The 17,908-nt window shown below is 52.6% G+C and overlaps 2 protein-coding genes across 2 annotated transcripts; one reads left to right on the forward strand and one right to left on the reverse strand.

The window, feature by feature from the left end:
* The first annotated feature begins 2,964 nt into the window (after positions 1-2,964).
* PITX3 (paired like homeodomain 3) lies at positions 2,965-14,087 on the forward strand. The gene is made up of 4 exons (XM_019724996.2): positions 2,965-3,247; positions 11,945-12,074; positions 12,215-12,417; positions 12,936-14,087. Exons 2-4 carry the CDS (start codon positions 11,957-11,959, stop codon positions 13,521-13,523), a joined length of 909 nt encoding a protein of 302 aa, XP_019580555.1. The 5' UTR covers positions 2,965-3,247; positions 11,945-11,956; the 3' UTR covers positions 13,524-14,087.
* A 385-nt stretch (positions 14,088-14,472) lies between these two features.
* Positions 14,473-17,616, reverse strand: ELOVL3 (ELOVL fatty acid elongase 3). Its single transcript, XM_019724998.2, has 4 exons — positions 17,257-17,616; positions 16,156-16,287; positions 15,465-15,616; positions 14,473-15,232 (listed from the first exon to the last, which is right to left on the reverse strand). Exons 1-4 carry the CDS (start codon positions 17,364-17,366, stop codon positions 14,805-14,807), a joined length of 822 nt encoding a protein of 273 aa, XP_019580557.2. The 5' UTR covers positions 17,367-17,616; the 3' UTR covers positions 14,473-14,804.
* Positions 17,617-17,908: the final 292 nt, after the last annotated feature.

Genomic DNA, 17,908 nt, shown 5'->3' on the forward strand with positions numbered 1-17,908 from the left:
AGCTACGATTTGCTGGGAAGGGGGCGGGGTCCGTTTTGAGAGCCCGAGCGGGCGACTCTATTCCTTCCTCCCTGCCCTATTCCGGGCACTCCCTATCAAAGTCAGCCAGGCCAAAACCGTGCCCCTTAAGGGAACACTTCATACGAGGCAGCTTCTGGACTCACTCCATCCTAGGACCAGTCCCGCAATTTCCAATCTCCCCTCCCCCACTCTCCCATCTGCCTGCCCTGTCTGGCTTCTCATAGATGTGTCTGTCCCAACCCAACTGTTTCTGTGTCTTGTACCCCATTCCTGTCATCCAGAAATAGAGAAAATGAGAGGTGGCAGAAACGTTGGGTATCTAATTCAGGTGTCCTCATTTTACAGAGCGGGAAACTTGAGTCCCAGAGTGCAAAGATAGCACCCACATTCGCATAACTAGTTATTGGCAGAGAGACAAACCCCGGTGTCCTCACACCCCAGTTCAGCTTTCTTGTTCACTGCGCTTCACTACCTCTTATGCCCTAGTCTATCAGGCTGTGACTCCCAGTTCTGCCCCTCATACTAAGCCTTGGACACTCTTTACCTACCTGGAATAAAGCTAATTACCCAGGTTAGTCCACATCACCAGTGACAGGAAATGGAAGCCTTTCCTATCTGCCTTAGAAATGCTAAGAAGCCTAAGGGCTAGATGCCCACCCCAGTCTTCACTCTCCTGCCCCAAGGTATCTGTCCTCTTGCAAGAGATGATAAAGGTTGCTAGGATATTTAGAATTACCTAGAAGTGAGAGTGTGTACGAAGGGGACAGGAGGGTGTTTCCTCCTTGAAGACTGACTGGTGGAATTCCCAGCCTATCTTCTGGAATAGAGCCCCGGTGTCCCTGCAGACCTGAAGAAACTGCTGGGAGGCAATGAAAAAAGATACCAATTCTCTCCACATTTCCTCTCATTTATGGATAACCCAAGTCCAGGAAAGCTGCATACCTAACTCCATAGAAATGTGGTCTTAAACCCAGATAGCCAAACCCCATCCATGTGCTAGGATCTTCTATTTAGAAGAACCCATCAGACATGAAAAACTCAACAGTTCCCTGCACCTGCACATCGGTTCCTGGTCTCTGGGTCCAGCTGAGGATTTTGCCTTTCGCCCAACGAAAGGGGAAGAGGATACAACCACCATAGTACCTCTTTCCACAGTATCTCTGAGCAATTTTTCACCTTCACTTGAAAACTGGGATTTGGACTCCTGGGTCTATCTCAGATTGAGAGGTCCTAAATAGCCAAAAATTGAAAAATCGTCTAAGTAGGCCAAAACTCCCTACTCCCCCATCTCCACTCTCACATATCTTCAAAAATTAATCAACTAAAAAGCATGAATGCGATTGTGTGTTAGAAATGAGGAAGAGATGATAATACTCTAGCCCAACCTCCCTCATCTTACCAGGCAGAACATCTCCCTCTTAGATTTCAGTATTGAGTTCCTACATTATGCCTAGGAATAAAAACATGAGAAAGACATGGTACTTGCCCTCCTAAATCTTAGTTAGCATCATAGGGACAACATATAAGCTGATCTCTTCAATATAGCGAGCAGAGTATTAGAGGGTATGCACAGGAGGGTTATGGGAGCAAGAGGCTAGACATCTGGCTAATCTGGGAGTTCAGGAACAGCTTCCCATAGAAAAGGAGGCCTGAGTAGAGCTTAGGAAGATAAATAGGAATTGACAAGATGAAGACTGGCTGGAAATACGCCACTGTCAGAAAAAAAAACGGCCAGAGGTGTACAGGAAACCACTAGGAGGTTGGAGATTAAGACAGGGTCAGATCCTGTATGCCAGGCAAGGGAGTTTGGTCTTTATCCTGAGAGCAATTAAGACCCACTGAAGGGTTTTAAGCAGAAACAAAACTGGTCAAATTTACCTTAGGAGCATATTGTGTGGTAGGGTTTAGGGCTCTCAACGGCACCCAAGCATCCAGCCTGACTCCACATGTTCCTTGGGACATCTGTCCTATCCCTTGCAACTCCCTAACAAGCAAGCACCAAGGCCACACCTCCCCCACAGAACTGAACCTGGTACCACCAAAGAGAAGCTAGCCCTATTAACGTTGGATAGCATAGCCTGGGCAAGCCAAAAGTGCAGACTGACATAGTAAACTGCCCAGGCCTCTGAGGAGTGCTCAGCTCAAGCCCTGAGATCCAGAGTCTCCTTTAACTTCTTTTTTTCCGGGGGGGGGGGGACGGGGGTGTAGGAGGGGGTGACTTGTCCAAGGTCACTCACTCATGGTATGATTGGTGGCAGGGTTAGAATGGTACTTTGATTTGTGTCATTCCAAACTGCTTTCTCCGCGAAGCCACCTTCCTTGGAGGAGAGAAAACGGGGGTTGGGGGGCAGGAGATAACCAAGAAGAGGAAAAAGAAAAGATATGAGGAAAAAGAGAAGCAGAGAGAAAGAGAAATTAGTCTTTCAAAGTGGCAGAGGAGGGAGGAGAGGGACAAACAGCAGGAGCAAAGCGGAGGAGAAGAGGAAAGAAAGGCGAGACGTGGGAAGATTGGAGCAGAGACAAAAGGGCAGAGAGATAGACAGCGACAAGTGGAGAAAATCGCCGAAACTTGAGCGGCAACGAAGTCTGAGCGCTGAAAACCAGCGGCCTCTCCCGGCCGGTGCGCCCTCCCACCTGGCACCCCGGCAGCCCTATCACCCGGCACCGTTCCACTTCTCTCGGGTTAGTGGTCTGGTTCTCCCTTGCTGCTAGCAGGCCCGGGCTCGGTAGGGCTACACGGCCCACCCTACGTCCGCCGTTTTGGCTCTGCCAAAGCGCTCCTGCTAAAGCGGGGTTTCAGCCACGTGGGGAGGGGCGTGTACCAGTTGCTGAAGCGTGCCTCCTATTGGCCAAGGGGCGGGGTTCTTGGCGTCTCGCCGGCCCGACCCCACCCCCAAAGGCGGGGCCTAAAGATTCACAGCTGGAAAGGGTGGAGCCTGGAGAGCGCAGCTGGAAGGGGGCGGGGCCCTACGAGCGAGGCTCGCTGCCGCGGGCTGGGGGCGCCCTGGGCTGCCATAAAGTGAATGGGCGCCGGCTGGGGGTGGCAGTCCGCGCCAAGGCTCACTCTCTCCCTTTGCGAGTCCGGGAGCGCCAGAGCGGAGCTGCGGCCCGGGCGCAGGGGGACGGCCCCCACCCCGGCCGGGTGCCCGGCCCACGGCCCCTGCCTGCCCTCCAGACTACGGCCGCCACTGCCGCTGCCGGGAGTCTGCCTGCTGCGGGACTCACTGTGAGTGTTTGACCGTGCGGGGGACAGGGGCTCACGGGGCAGGGGGGCCATGGCCGGACTTCGGGATCCCTAAAACAGGAGCTGGGTCGACTGAACTGGGGAACGGTGCCTGGGGAAAGGGTCGAAAGTGGGAGGGCGGACTGCAGACCCGGGGGATTAAGGGAAAGAGAAACTCAGCGTCAGAACTCGGGGGACAGAGAAGAGAGAGAGACTCAGGGAATCCGGAGGGAAACGGAGACATGAAGCCAGGACGGGGACTCCGAGAAGCGAGGAGGAGAGCGAGTCAGGAAACCATTACCAGAAAGCACCCTGGAATCCGAGGACGCGAGGCAGGCAGCCAGGGAGCGAAAGGAGTTGCCGAGGCCCTGGCCAGTGGGGGGAGCTGGCGGCGGCTGCCCAGCATGGGGCAGTTAGCGGCGCCCGACGTCCCTTAGCTGGGGCTCAGACTCCAGGGACTGGGAACAGGGGTGAGTCTAGTCGCACACGCTTCTCTTCCCAGCTCTTCGCAGTTGGGAATAGGACCAGTGTTGTGAGAGCCCGGCCGCGAACGGGTCAGATGGCCGCTGTGCTGGCGGCACGGCAGTGGCAGGGCAGCCGGAGAGACCAGGCAGCGATTCTGGCGCGTCCGACTTGCGGTGTCCGGGCCCGCATGGGTCCCGGGCTGGGGCCGCCACGGAATCGGACGGAATGTCCGCAGTACGCGGGGCTGAGAGCGGATAGAATGTCCGGAGTGGCGAGGTGGGTCTCTCTGGAGCAGGCGCTGTGTCAGGCAGTGGTGGACAGAATGTCCCTGGCCGAGTGGCATGTCCATTTACCCGGCAGCGCCTGCCCAGCTACTGCGTGTGCGGTGGGGTTCGCTGTGGTGGGTCGCCTCGAATCCCACTTTGAAAACTTGTTTCTGCTCCTATGGGCTGTGGGGCCCAGGAGCGAGGAGTGAGTGTAAAGGCTGCAGCCTGGCCATGGGGTGGAGTGGTGCTGGGAGAGAAGCCCTTTCCAGTCCAAACTAGACCTGAGCATCACCTGAACTTCCAGAATCCAAATTTGAGGAGAGAAAGCTAATAGTGAGACTGCTAGTGGGTATCAAGACCAGGAAAGGAAAGAATGAACCACAAACGGCAATGGGAGGGCCAGGAAGAGCCCAGCACAAGCCCCTGCCAGCCTCAGTTCCCTCACAAACTCAGGGGCAACCCCTAATTCCAATACAGCTGATCAGACACCCCAGACTTCTTGCCTGGGTGTCAGCAACCTAAAGGTACCTTCTCTGCAGGGAGCAGGAGCCCAGGCCTGAAGAGAAAATTGCAGCCCTTTAGCAAAGCAAACCCTGTGGTCTTCTTTCCCTTTTTGCTCCCTCTCAGCCCCACCAGTTTGGAGGATGAGAGAAGGTAGGAAAGAGATACATGGAATCCAGACTCCGGTCCAACATGAGACTTTCACTGCCCTCTAACTCTGGTTGGGAAGGAGGTCTCAGCCCTATTCAACTGCCCCGTGTGCTTTCCCTGTAGCTGGGGAAGGGTCTTGAACCATTTGGACTCCTACAATGTCCACCCACCCTGGCCCTAACTCTTTAACCAGACTTCAGTTAAGTTGAAGGGAACAGAGTAGAAAGAACTCTCACAGTCTATGTAAGTGAGAAAAACAGCTCATCTGGGGACTGAATTTTCATGGGGAAAGTGTTTTGCAATGAGTAAGTAATCTAAACAAGTGGGTCTCAACCTTTCTCAACCTCCACCCATGAGTGACACACAGTACATATTCCCCACACTCCCACCTCCATTCCTCAATTTTAAAATGTGTTTATTACCAGCTACAACATTGTTTCTCAACATTTTTTATGTCCCTTGCTCCCTTTTGCTAAATATAGAGTCACAAACCAATACCGCCACCACGTTCCGATACCATTTTCAGGGGCTCGTGCTCCCATCCCCTTTGAAAATCACTGAAGTTATGGGTGAAATGAAAGGCTCTGAGTCAGGAAAGGAATAGGGAAGGCATTACAGATGTTTCCCTAAACACCTTAGCCTAAAGTTTTGCTTTTGCCCAAAGGCCAAAAAGCAACAGCATCATAATGAAGATGACTGGAAACAAAAGGCTGAACCTTCTTCCATCCTTGCATAAAACCATGAGCTGAGTCCATGCCTAGGTAACTGGCTCTTAGGGAGAATGTCATGAGCCTACAGAAGTGTCAGAGAATAGTCGGTAGAATGGGGAGCCAGTGGCTGCTGGAGAGAGCAAACTTCAACATTTAGGCCTCTGGAAAGTGAGATAGGATGGAAACCCACAAAACAATGAGAGGCATGGATAAGCAGAAGCAGACTTGTTTGCCCCCCAAATCCTGAAACCAGAGATGAGGGGGCCTCTTAGAACCGGAGTGATGCAAGCGCAGGATGAATAGGAAAATGTTCCTTGGCACACAGTGGGCAGCAAACTTCCAGAGCTCATTTCCAGAGAGGTGGTAGAGGCAGGAAGTAGAAATGGAATCCTTCGGGGCTTGGGAGGATCAGTGTGTGTCAGAGCCACAAATGGCTGCTGGGGTGGCGGGGGCGAGGAGTGAAGAGCTCAGTCCCTGGTTTTAGGAAAACTGGATTCAAATCTCTTCAATCTGGGTAACCTTGGACAAATTCATCTTCTTAGAGGTGAAATGGGGATGGTCATTCCTGCCACTCACAATGGTTGCAAGAGTTAAATGAAATCATATATATATGAAAGCCCTCTGCAAATGGAAAAGCACCACAGAAATAAAAAGCATTACTGCCATTGTTATGCCCAAACTGTAGAATCTTTGTTTGGAAGGGTGCTGTCTCAAGTCCCAGATCAGCCAGATAACACCCCTGATCCAGCCACAGGAAGATTCTCAATGACAGATGGAACTCCCTCTCTCAGGCTTTGGATGCTAGCCATTACCCCACCCCTCTCTGAGAAGAGTTCAAGGGAGCTCCCCAAATGCTTAATACTTCTACCAGGCCAAAGATCCTGATCTGATCCCTGCCTGCCTGCTGCTCAAGGATGTGAATATGGGCCCAGGACCCAGATCCAAGAAAGGAGGGCAGGGGAGACAGACTGAAGCTGAGCTGGGGTTCGCATGAGAGAAGGAAGGAGTCACCCAAATCTTTTCTTCTCCATTCACTCTAAATGATGCTTTCTAGAGTGTGGAGGAGGGAGATGGCAGCTAACCTGCAGGATCCATTAGGTCCTCAGCTTTGGGATTATCTAGAGTGTCTAGCCCATGGTCACCAACAGGGACCCATGATAAGAGTGATGGGAAGAGAAAGGAAAAGCTAGGTGGTGGGATGAGAAAGAGCTGCTTTCAAAGAGCCCCTTTTCTATCTCTCCTCTGCCCAATCCATTCTGCTCACCAATGCCAAATAAAGGTCCCAAAGATGCTGCTTTTATGTCACCCCCCTGCCTATAAGCCTCTAGTGACACCCACTCGTTGGAGCAATGCTTCTCTTTAGGGGACTGGGGTGGGAGAGAACTGGGAGGAGCATGACGCTATAAGCTAAACATGGCTCATCGTCCTGGTGTGATGTCACTTGAAGATGTCACTTGGAGATTTTTAGAGAAAACTTTATTTTTATATTAAAATAAACATAATAACTTAAGTATAGAACAGAACGCAACATTTGCTTCCATTTTTAACATAAGGCTGGAGATCTCAAAGAAATTTCATACTGTTGGCAGCAGTTTCGGGTTGTGCCCCTAGTTTCCCAGGGTGATTTCTCTCTTACTAGTGTTAGAGGTTTTTCAGTGGGAAAACTGGAGATACCCCAGCCTAGACTGTATCAAACCTGAACCACTACCCCTTGCCTCTTATTGGAGGTCCCCTCAGCCTGATCCATTTTTCTCTGATGATTTCCCATTGCCCACACTGAGACCCTGGCCAAGCCGGGCTCCTTGTTGCCCTCTGAACCTGCCAGCTCAATCCTGCTCTAATTATTTAGAAGCCTCTGCCCGTTTTTTGCCTCCCCAATTCCCAGCTCAGCCATGTGCTACATTCTCTGAGCCCCCAAACATGATGCCACCTTCTATGGACTTCCATTTCTCTGATCTCCCGTAATGTGAGAATCACGTCCATGCAGCCCATCATTTCATCCTGTGCTCTGGTTGCCTTTGCAGACCGCAGGTACCTAGAAGTTAGGGTCTGTGCCGTACCATTCTTGGAGATCTGCCTGAGCACCTAACACTTGCTGAAGGAAAGAAGGAAGAGAAGAAAGGATGTGAAAGCCCATTTCTCTGATTTCTGACTTACCCCTGAATGAATTCAGTGCATCAAGTCAGTGCAGCCTCCACCTGAGTCCTAGGGTTTCCTCTTGGGGCTGTGAGCTTTGTCTACAGCTGTCTTCATTTGCTCCCATTTGTCACTGCAGTTCAGCAGACCAGACAGTTCGGGGGATCAGCATCACTAATACACGTGAGGCCATGTGCACTTAAGGGCCTCACTTCAGTTTCGGGTTCATAGGATGGTTTCGGGCCCTGGTTTACACCTGTTTGCCAACTTGCTGCTTGCTGAGCTGAGCCACAGCCTCACAACTCCATCTGCTCTTCCTCTTCCTTCTTCCTCTGCAAGAGAATGTCTTCTCCCGCTTAAATTCCAGGGTGTGCCTCCTACCTTGGGCATTATTATTGCAACTTCTTTGAGGCTCTCTGGGTGTGACCCTGGTTTACCCCACTTTGACTTCAGGACAAAAGTGGGTGCGCTTGGCAGTTACCCTCTTGCCATGAATCTGGGTCCCTTGGAAACCAGGGCCTCCCCACTGTGGCCTTTCTGGCATGTGCTAGTCTCTGCTCTCCACCTTGATGTATCTTGGATATTTTGATCTTGCTGTAATCCATGACAGCTTCCTGTAATTCCAGCCTTAACTTCAGAATCAGAGCACACCTGTAGGCCCTCTCTTCTCCTTAGGGCTGGGATTCCCTCCCTGACTTGACCGGGGGGGGGGGGGGGGGGGCCTGGGCCATGCATCCCCAGTGAGGGATGTCAGAAAGGTTGGAGGTGGGGCAGGCAGCCTCTCCCAGAGCGGGCCTCAGCACCACTGTTATCTTTTGACTCTCTTTGGCCCTTCCTGGTAATTCCTACCAGAATCAAGCAAAACTGTGGCTCCCAGACCTACTGCTTGTCCCTGTCCACTGAGCGAGGTGAAGTCCCTGGCCTCAGTCCCAACTCCCCAGCTTCCTGACCTCCAGCAGTTTGGGGGAGCTTAGTCCTCAGCCAGCCTGTCTCCAACTCAGACAACCACTTGGCGCCCCCAGCCTCTGCCTGACCAACCCACCCAGACACAAGTCTGCTAGAGGTCTGGACCCCCACCTTCTATCTCTCTATTGCCTGCCTAGCTTTAGTGTTCTTGCCTTTTCAGTTTTACAGTCAGGTCTCTTCTCAGCCTCGTCCCCTCTATCTGCTATTACTAACCCCGTCAGGAGCCTAAGGATTCAGTCTTTCCTTTACCAGTACCTGGTCCCCAAAGTTTGAGTTATTCTACCCATTTTGCTGTTACTTTAGTGACTGGGCTCTCCCTTATGTTCAGGACAGAGTGCTCACAAAACACACTCGCATCCCTCTCTAAAATGTAGCATACTCACCTTTATTCACCAGGGAAATGTTTCCCTGGGAGAGCCAGCGTCTAGGGAGGTAAACCCCTCAAGCAAGGGCAGAGACAAGGATGAGATCTTATTTACCCGTCTCTCCTCAGTGCCTCACTCAATACCCAGCTCACAGAAGATGCCAAATAAACATCTCTTCAATGAATGAGGGGAAAAAAATACTTGGATAGAGTTGTACCTCTACCCATTTTTATATGTCATGTTTTATTTTAACCTTATAACAATACTGAAGGCAGGTAGGGAAGGGATTATGATCTCCCTTTAAGAGATGAAAAAATATGCTTAGAGAGGTAATTTGCCAGTTAGTAAGTTGGGGAACCATGACTTGAACCTAGATCTTTTGACTCCAAACCTAATTTCTTTGGGCTACAAGAGATTTCTTTCCTAAAAGGGCCTGGGCAGTTTCTGCCCCCCACCCCATCTTCTTCCAGCGTTCTCCTGCCATCTCCACACTCAGCCAAACAGGCTCTCCCCAACAGTCACCGCATAGACCACTCCCCTGGCCCCTTTGGCTTCCTCCTCCCCCACAGAGTCCTTAGTTCCTGAGACTGAGAGCTGAGGTTCAGAGGGGCCAGGAGGGGAGGGGGGTAGGGAAATGGCTAACTCCAAAACAGCCAAGGCAGCTGTCCCTGTCACAGAGAGAGGAGACTGTGACGGTGTGTGTCTGTCTGCCTGAATGTGGGAGCGCATGTGTGGGAGAGTGTGTGTTTGTATGCCCCTAGCTCCAAGTCCAAGTGCTTATTTTGTCTGAGTGGGGGCTTGTGTGTGTCTGCATGTGTGTCTGTCTGTCTCTGGAAACATGCAGCCTGAACTCTGCTTTCTCGGCCTCAGGCTTGTCTTTTCCTCTGGCCCTTATCTCTCTTCACCCTGCTTCCCTCTGCTGAAATAAAGGGTGAAACCAAGACACAGGTATGGAATGCTGGGGGAAGGGGAGTTTGGAATATTAGAAGTCTGGAGCCACAGCAGACTGGAAGGATAAATGGCAATAGTGGGATTTAGCTTTCCCTACAGGCAAACCCCTGCCCCTCTTTTCCCAATTCCGTTGCTCTCATGGCCTCTGGAGAAGTCAGGGGCATGATTTGCATTTTGAGGGCATTCTTTTTTAAATATTTCATTTTAATTAAATTTATTTGGGGTAACATTGATTAATAACATAAATTTCAGGTGTACAACTTTATGACATCTGTATACTCTATTGTGAATCTAGTCTCCTCTGTCACCATGTATGGGACCCCACCTTTATCCTCTTCATCTTCTTGGGTCTGAAGTAAGAGGAGACTTCAGAACACCCTTTTTTCTAGCTCTCAGTTCTAAGCCTTCTCAGCTATTTTGGAAGAGCTACTAGTCAACGTTGCCAGTTGCCACGGGTCCTGCCTAAGGGCATCTCCCTCCCATCAGAGCATTGTTGAGCCAGCCCCAAGCCTCTGTCTGACTCCTGACCTCAGACCTGGAAGGGGAGGTAGGCTGAGCACCCCCACCCCTGGCCTGACTTCTCTCCTTCCTTCCCAGGTTCCCTTCAGCCCTGCCTCTTTAACCCTAGAAAAAGGTCCAAGGTCTTGTCCCTTCTGCCTGTGGAAAGAACAGGGACTGTTTCTCAACTTCCTGCCTTGACCTCAATCTCGCTTGAGAGGTGGGGGCAAGGGGCAGCTGTCATCTCTGAGTTGAAGGGGGCATTACCATGTGCAAATACATGTCGCTGCCCATCTGCTTCCCTGAGAAAGGTTCCTAATAAATTCAGAGCAGCCGAGTGACACACATCTCAATCCAGGCGAATCCACATTAAGGCCACCTTGCACACCCGGCATTAAGTCTCTGTTAATGGGAATGCAGATGGACCCCCCACACCCAGCTCTTCACCCCTATTCCTCTGTTCCTAGCCTCCTTTGGTTCTCCTCTGACCAAGAAGCACCCAGAGTTCTTGAGCCCACTAGTGTCCTTTCCCTTCCTCCCACCAGAGGGGGCCTGGGAGACCCAATAGGGGAGACTTGGAGAGAGACTCAGGCAGGCTTCTGGGCGATGTCAGGCAAAGTCTGGGATAGGGAGTGAGGGTAACTAAGTGGTTTTAAGATGCTCACATCTACTGCCTGGGGTGTGCCTGGTAGAAGCGGTGCATGAGAGTGGAACAATGACTGGTAAGCTGCAGTGTGTGTCTGGGCAGGCACACAAGCAGACAGGGCCAGCCAGAATGCATAGTGATTTTCAAACTTGTTTTTGATTCTGAAACCCTTTCTTCAAATGAAATCTCTCCAGAAAGCATAAACAAAACAGACAAAAGCAGAGCTGCCCTAGTTAAAGCAGATCCAAGCAAGGCCAGGCTAAGTTTCCATCCCTGAGGCCAGCCCCAAGTTCTCATCTCTGAGGGGGTTTCTGGGTATGGCCCCAAAGAACACAATTTGAAAAAGCAAATGAAGAAAAAGCATTAGCTTAGGAGTCTCCCAGGCCTGGTTCAGATCCAAGTTCTACTTACAAGCTCTGTGACCTTAATTGTTACTTCAAGTCTCAGTTTCGTCACCTGAAAAAGGTGACAATACTTAATATTGATGCATTCTTGTGAGGAGAGAGAGAATGAGGTGAAGGTACACAGTAAGTACTTCTAAATGATAGTAGTGATTATTCTTATGGGAGAAATATCAGACCTGGTTCAAAATGAAATCTGTCCCACTGGAGAGTGAATAACAGAGGTTCCAGCAGCGTCTCAGGTGTGATTTGCTGAGGGGCATGTATAACTTTATGGGAATATTGGAACTGAAGTTTTCGAGGATGTGGCATACGGCATGTGGTATGCAATAGTGTGGTTTTCATTAATTCAGTAAATATCTATTGAACACCAACTGCACCAGGCACCGTTCTAGGTTCTAGGTGCCCAGCAGTGAACAAAGCAAAGTCTAGTGCATATATCTGTGTATAAAACCTCTGAATATACACTTTTTTCCCCTTAGGCTGCTGTTTCCCCATTGTATCTTTGGGCACCCCATACAGGGGTAGCTTTATGTTGGTGGCTGAGAAAGGGGACAGTGAACCTGTGGGGAAACGCTACTGGGAACCAGATAACCCGGAGATTGTATCCCCATTAACCTGATCTATGTCTTCTCTTTCCACCAGAGTCTTCCCTCCATGGAGTTCGGCCTGCTTAGCGAGACGGAGGCCCGGAGCCCGGCCCTGTCGCTGTCAGATGCGGGCACTCCCCACCCTCCACTCCCAGAACACAGCTGCAAGGGCCAAGAACACAGTGGTGAGCACGCTCCCTTCTGGGTATGGGGGACATAACAGCTCAATCTCTAATGGGGGTGGGGCCCGGGTAGGAGTGAGGGGCCCAGAGAGGAGGTTCCCCAGCCGGGGAATGCTTTTGACCTGCCCTTACCCGGCCCCTAGACTCGGAGAAGGCCTCAGCTTCACTGCCCGGAGGCTCCCCTGAAGACGGCTCGCTGAAGAAGAAGCAGCGGCGGCAGCGTACTCACTTCACCAGCCAGCAGCTGCAGGAACTAGAAGCAACCTTCCAGAGGAACCGCTACCCTGACATGAGTACGCGCGAAGAGATCGCCGTGTGGACCAACCTCACTGAGGCCCGCGTGCGGGTATGGTGCTCCCAGACCCATGACCCTCACCCCACCCCCGTCTCCCTCTCGTCCGCCGCTTAGCGAGTAGTTTCGAAACATGCAACCTGTGGTTCTGCCCTGCCTGCTCCATCCTTGGACCCGACACCCGACGTACCCGGTCCTGGTCCCGGTCCGCTGCCGCACACGGCCTTCTTTCCACCAACCTCCAATCTCACTCCACCCCATCACTCCAGGCCACTCTTCTCCCGACACTGTTGCTTGTTCTCGTCACCCCTCCGTGACCCCATCTTACTGCCCTCACCATGCTGTCGCCCTTGACTCAGCCCTGCCTCCCACTACTTCTGTTCTCAGCACCTTCACGCAATACACTCCTCCAAGACCCCATTCCCGTCTCCAGCCACACCATCTTATCCTCCGCACGGCTCCGGCCCCAGCTTGAACCCCCATCTGGGTGACCCACTCCCCATGTGTGCTGACCAGCTCTGGGACCCCTGCACGGCTCTGTGCCCTGACAGCCTTTTCTCCTGCGCCCGCAGGTTTGGTTCAAGAACCGGCGCGCCAAGTGGCGAAAGCGCGAGCGCAGCCAGCAGGCGGAGCTTTGTAAGGGAGGCTTTGCGGCGCCGCTGGGGGGGCTGGTGCCGCCCTACGAGGAGGTGTACCCCGGCTACTCCTACGGCAACTGGCCACCCAAAGCCCTCGGCCCGCCCCTCGCCGCCAAGACCTTCCCGTTCGCCTTCAACTCGGTCAACGTGGGGCCTCTGGCTTCGCAGCCCGTCTTCTCGCCACCCAGCTCCATCGCCGCCTCCATGGTGCCCTCGGCCGCGGCCGCCCCGGGCACCGTGCCAGGGGCCGGGACCCTGCAGGGCCTGGGCGGGGGGCCTCCCGGGCTGGCTCCGGCCGCAGTGTCCTCCGGGGCAGTATCCTGCCCTTACGCCTCGGCTGCCGCAGCAGCTGCTGCGGCCGCCTCCTCCCCCTACGTATATCGGGACCCGTGTAACTCGAGTCTGGCCAGCCTGAGGCTCAAGGCCAAACAACACGCCTCTTTCAGCTACCCCACGGTGCCCGGGCCGCCCCCGGCCGCCAACCTCAGTCCGTGCCAGTATGCTGTGGAACGGCCCGTATGAGTGGCCCTGCCCACGGATCATCCTCGAGGGCGGGGGCGATAATTCTCAGCCTCCCCGGACTGGGGACGTCTTGACTGGCTTGCCCCCGCCCCGGGGTCTGAGAAGGATGCTGGGGCAGCTGGGGGCGGGAGAGCGGCCGACTCAGGAGACAGCCTTCCCCCTCCCAACCCTGAGGGGTGGACTGGGCCCTACACAGTCTGCGCTCCTGGGACTAAGGCCAGGAACAGGGACCAGTTCCCCGGGGGCCAACTCACCCTTGGCCCACCCCGCCTTCTCCAGGTGCCCCCTCCCCCCATTTATCATTTTCAAAGATAAATGAAATAAACGTGCGCGGACTGTCAAAGGCTTGATGATTCAGAGTTGCGGTTGAGCCCTCTCCCCTATTCTCCCTCATGTCTTAAGGAGAGCTAGGTGCTAGGGAAAGAGGTGAGGGTCCAAGCTTCTAGGGCTTCAGTCCCCCTCAGCCGCTAACACCAGGATGGGGAAGCCAGGACATTCCTGAAGCAGAGGGACGCACGCGTGCGTGGGTATTGGTATTGATGTCTGGAGGACTACTTGGCGGGCGTTGGCCAAAGCTGGTGCTGCGGCGCCACCTTGTGGTCCCATGAAGGATAACTGGAAGATCTGGTCTGCAATGCCTACTTGCAGGTGTCACTTCTGTAACTTAGAAAGCCTAGATGACCTTAGATAAGTTATTCCGCCTTTCTGCACCTGTTTTTCACTGTTCCAATGAGGGGCTTGGGCCTCTTAACAGCAATAAAATTCTGGTCTGTAACAGACATTTATTAAGTGCCTACCAGGCCTAGGATTCTTATTGAGTGCCTGTGTGTGTGCCTCTCATCTTTCCACACACCCTCTTAAGCTCTTCAACTATTGATCATCCCACTGCCAGCAGCTGTCTACCATCACAGCCGACTCTTTCTTCCCCCAAATCCCCGAAATCCAAAAATCTTGTTGAGATATTTAATTAAAAAATAGAGCAAGAAGAAAGGTTTCTGTATAGAAATATAAATAACAGCTCTGGGGATCCTCCTCAGTCCCACTCCACCTCAGGACCTGCTCAGCCTTCACATTAAAAACAAACATCAAAGTACTAGATCATACCCGCTTCCCAGGGGGTGATGCTTTCTTGTCTGTTATAACTTCCTGTCACTTTGGGGCACACATCCTGTGGAGAAACCATGCAGGGAAGGCATCCTAATCATTCTCCCAAACCTAAGCCCAACCGCTCAGTGCCCTGGGGAGGAGAGAGACTGAGGATCCTTCTTCTTCTCCAGCCCTTTACTCCCTCTTGGTATTGGCTTTGACCTTAGGCATTATGTAGGTTTTGTGGAAGAAGTGGGCAAAGAGGATGAAATAGGTCGTATACAAGATGAAGGACCAGAAGAAGTGTTCCACTGTGGTGTGGCATCCCTGTTCCTGTCTCCAGATGTAAGTCAGGATGACGACAATGGCTCCCATAAACATCTGCAGGATCTGCAGGGTGGTGATGAGCTTGGGAAACCACCTGGGGGGCTTCACTTTGGCAGCCCTCAGAGTGTAGTAGGTGTACATGATGGCATGCACACCGAAATTCATGGTCATGAACCAGCCGCCTGCAGCCACCTTGTTCTTGTATGCAAAGCTTGTGAACACTAGCACTGTGCTGTGGTGGTACCAGTGCACAAAGATGAGTGGCCGCTTACGTAGGATGATGAAGGCCGTGTCTCCTGGGAGATGGGGAGTCATAGCTGGCACACCACCCAGTGTTGGGACCACCCTCCGCACTGAATGTGGGGGCACAGGGGAAATTCTCAGGGAGGGGAAAGGGGTCTTTATGACAGAGAATCTGAAGAGGGGCTTGGGTGTTATTAGGTCCCAGGGGTGGGGGAGGGACTCTCCATGTGATAGGTGAGGGATGCAGTTGACTGGGTGTCAGAGAGACAAAGCCTTGCCACTCACCAAGTTCAATGATCTTGCTGAGAAGAAAGACGCAGGACCAGAATTGCGTTACGGAATCCTCGATGAAGATGGAGAAGCACACAGTGTTCTTTAGTCTACCGCTAAGTACCAGGACCCCCATATAGCCCCATGTCCTCACTGCCCCCAGGATACTGAAATGGGACAGAAGAAAAAGGTGTAAGTTCATCCCCAGACACCAATGCACCCTTCCCCCTCAGCCTGGTCAGGTTGATCCAACCAATAATCTAGAAGAGATGAGGGCTGAAGAGATGATGGGACTGAAAGTTGAATTAGGGAATAGAGTTCTTGGGATGGGTAGGAGCCCATGAGGAAATGGGTAGCAGGATGGGGGAGATTGAAGGAGTTTGGGAGAGAAAATATGGGAAGGAGAGGATGAGGAAGTTATTGGAGGGTCTTGGGAGAGGGCCTGGAGAAATTTGTTGGAAGTACACAGACTCCATGAGCACAAGAGAACTTGTGAGAGAGAACAGAAATTGCCAGTTTGGAGCCTCAGAAAGAAGGAAAACAGGGTAATATGGGAGGGAGGTGAAAGCTGGCGAGGGGAACTAGAGGTGAGCGAATGAAATAGAGAAAGAGTTGCAGGCAACTTGGGGAGTTGATGCAGTTGAGGTTTCTGGAAAGGTTTTAGGAATAGAGTGAGGGTCTACAGGATAGGCGAGGAGAGTCTTACCTGAAGATTGCAAGGCAGAAGGACCAAAGGATGAGAGGCCCCTGCAGGTTGAAGCCCTTCCGTGCCTTCATGTAGTTATGCCCCACAAAGATGAGTAGCAGGTAGATCAGAGCTATGGGGAATGAGGTTGCCCTGGTAGGCAGAAGGCAGAGGGGATGGATTCATGGGTGCGTGCTGGTTAGAGGAATGCCCCCTCATCTCTCCATGTGAGTGCTCTGGGTTGGACTCCCAGCTCTGCCACCTACTAGCTGTGTGGCACAGGAAAAACCTACTTAGTTCTCTGAGCCTCAGCTTCCTAATTTGTAATGGGGGAATAACAGTCCTCCCTGGACAGTGTTAATATATATAAAGTACCCAGTACATGGCAGGGGCTATGTCCAAGGTTCCTGTGACTATTGCTCTCTCAGTAAGGCTATAAGTAGGTGACAGGTGCTGGCCCATGCCTAAAACCAACCCAGGGTTGTGGTGTAAGAAGAGTGTGGCAAAAGCTTCCACTTAGTTGGGTCATAGCAAATTGGCTGGAGCACAAAGCCCACAAACACCACAGAAGAGTCAGGGCAAAGCCAGAGAGCCTGGGGAAATCTTGGAAGAGCTCCCTGACTTTGCCTCCTTCTCCACAGCAGGGACGATAGAATACTTGGGGGACAACGCGATAATTGTGAAGGGCAGGCTGTCCCTGGGCACCAGCACTTTGCACGTGCATGCACGGACACAAAGGACGGAGAACAGTCATCTATAGGCTGGTGGGAAAAAGGATTTCAAATCAACCCCATTCCTCAGAGACCAGTTCTCACTACATATACTCTTTCCCCTTGGTTTCTGTCTCCTCCCACATTCCTCACCCCATCCTCTCTTCCTCTTCCTCTTTTTCTTTCTCTCTCTCTCTCTGTCTGTCTCTCTCTGTTTGTCTCTCCCTCCCTCCGTCCCTCCCTCCCTCCCTCTCTTTCTTTCTCCCTCCACCCCCTCCCCTTCCCGCCTCTCTTCTCTCCTTTGCTTTTTAAGAAAATCATTGCGGGCAGTGTCTTCCCCCACCCCCACCTCCCAAATTGCAGTCATTAGGACAGGGTCCCGGCATGGCCCTTCCCCTTCCCCAGGTCTCACCAGTACTCCCTCAAAAAGAGGATTACGTCCTGTAAGCCCTGTAACCGCTCGAAGTTGTAGGGCTGGAGCAGCGGCTCTATTTCCTCTGAGATATTCATGACTGTGCCCATTTCGTTCTGCAGAGGTCGAGGTCTGGAGCTTGGGGAGCTGGGTGAGAGGCTGGGGGACCGAGGATGGAGCGAACCTTGGAGCAGGACGGAATGGATCCAGGAACCAGGGAACTCCGCGGCAAGCCGAGGATCGTCCAATTCAGGCACAGGCGCTGCAGTCCAGCCCCATTCCGCCGCCGCGGCCACTGCGGTATATAACGCGGAATTGCAAAGCTGCGGGCCCAGGTAGCGCGCGGCCCCCTCCCTGCACCCAGCCGTTATCCAATCTCGACCAAGACACACCCCTATTCCACCCCTAGGCCACAGAAGGCTCTCTGATTGGTTATCTTTTCCACCCCGAAATGCCCGTCCTAGGCCCTCGCCACGCCCTTTTCCATCTTTTTCTCCCGCAACACCCCCACTCGTGCTAGCTTGGCTTAGCTCCCGTGGCCTTGTCAGGTACCCGGAAGTGCTAGTCTTCTCCCAGCACGGCCAACCTCAGCCTTTGCCTCAGTTTGTTTTAATCCTGGCCTACTTGGCAGTGAGGAGAGTGGAAGTGTCCT

Source organism: Rhinolophus sinicus, linkage group LG07, assembly GCF_036562045.2.
Source record: "Rhinolophus sinicus isolate RSC01 linkage group LG07, ASM3656204v1, whole genome shotgun sequence".
Classification (NCBI taxonomy): Eukaryota; Metazoa; Chordata; class Mammalia; order Chiroptera; family Rhinolophidae; genus Rhinolophus; species Rhinolophus sinicus.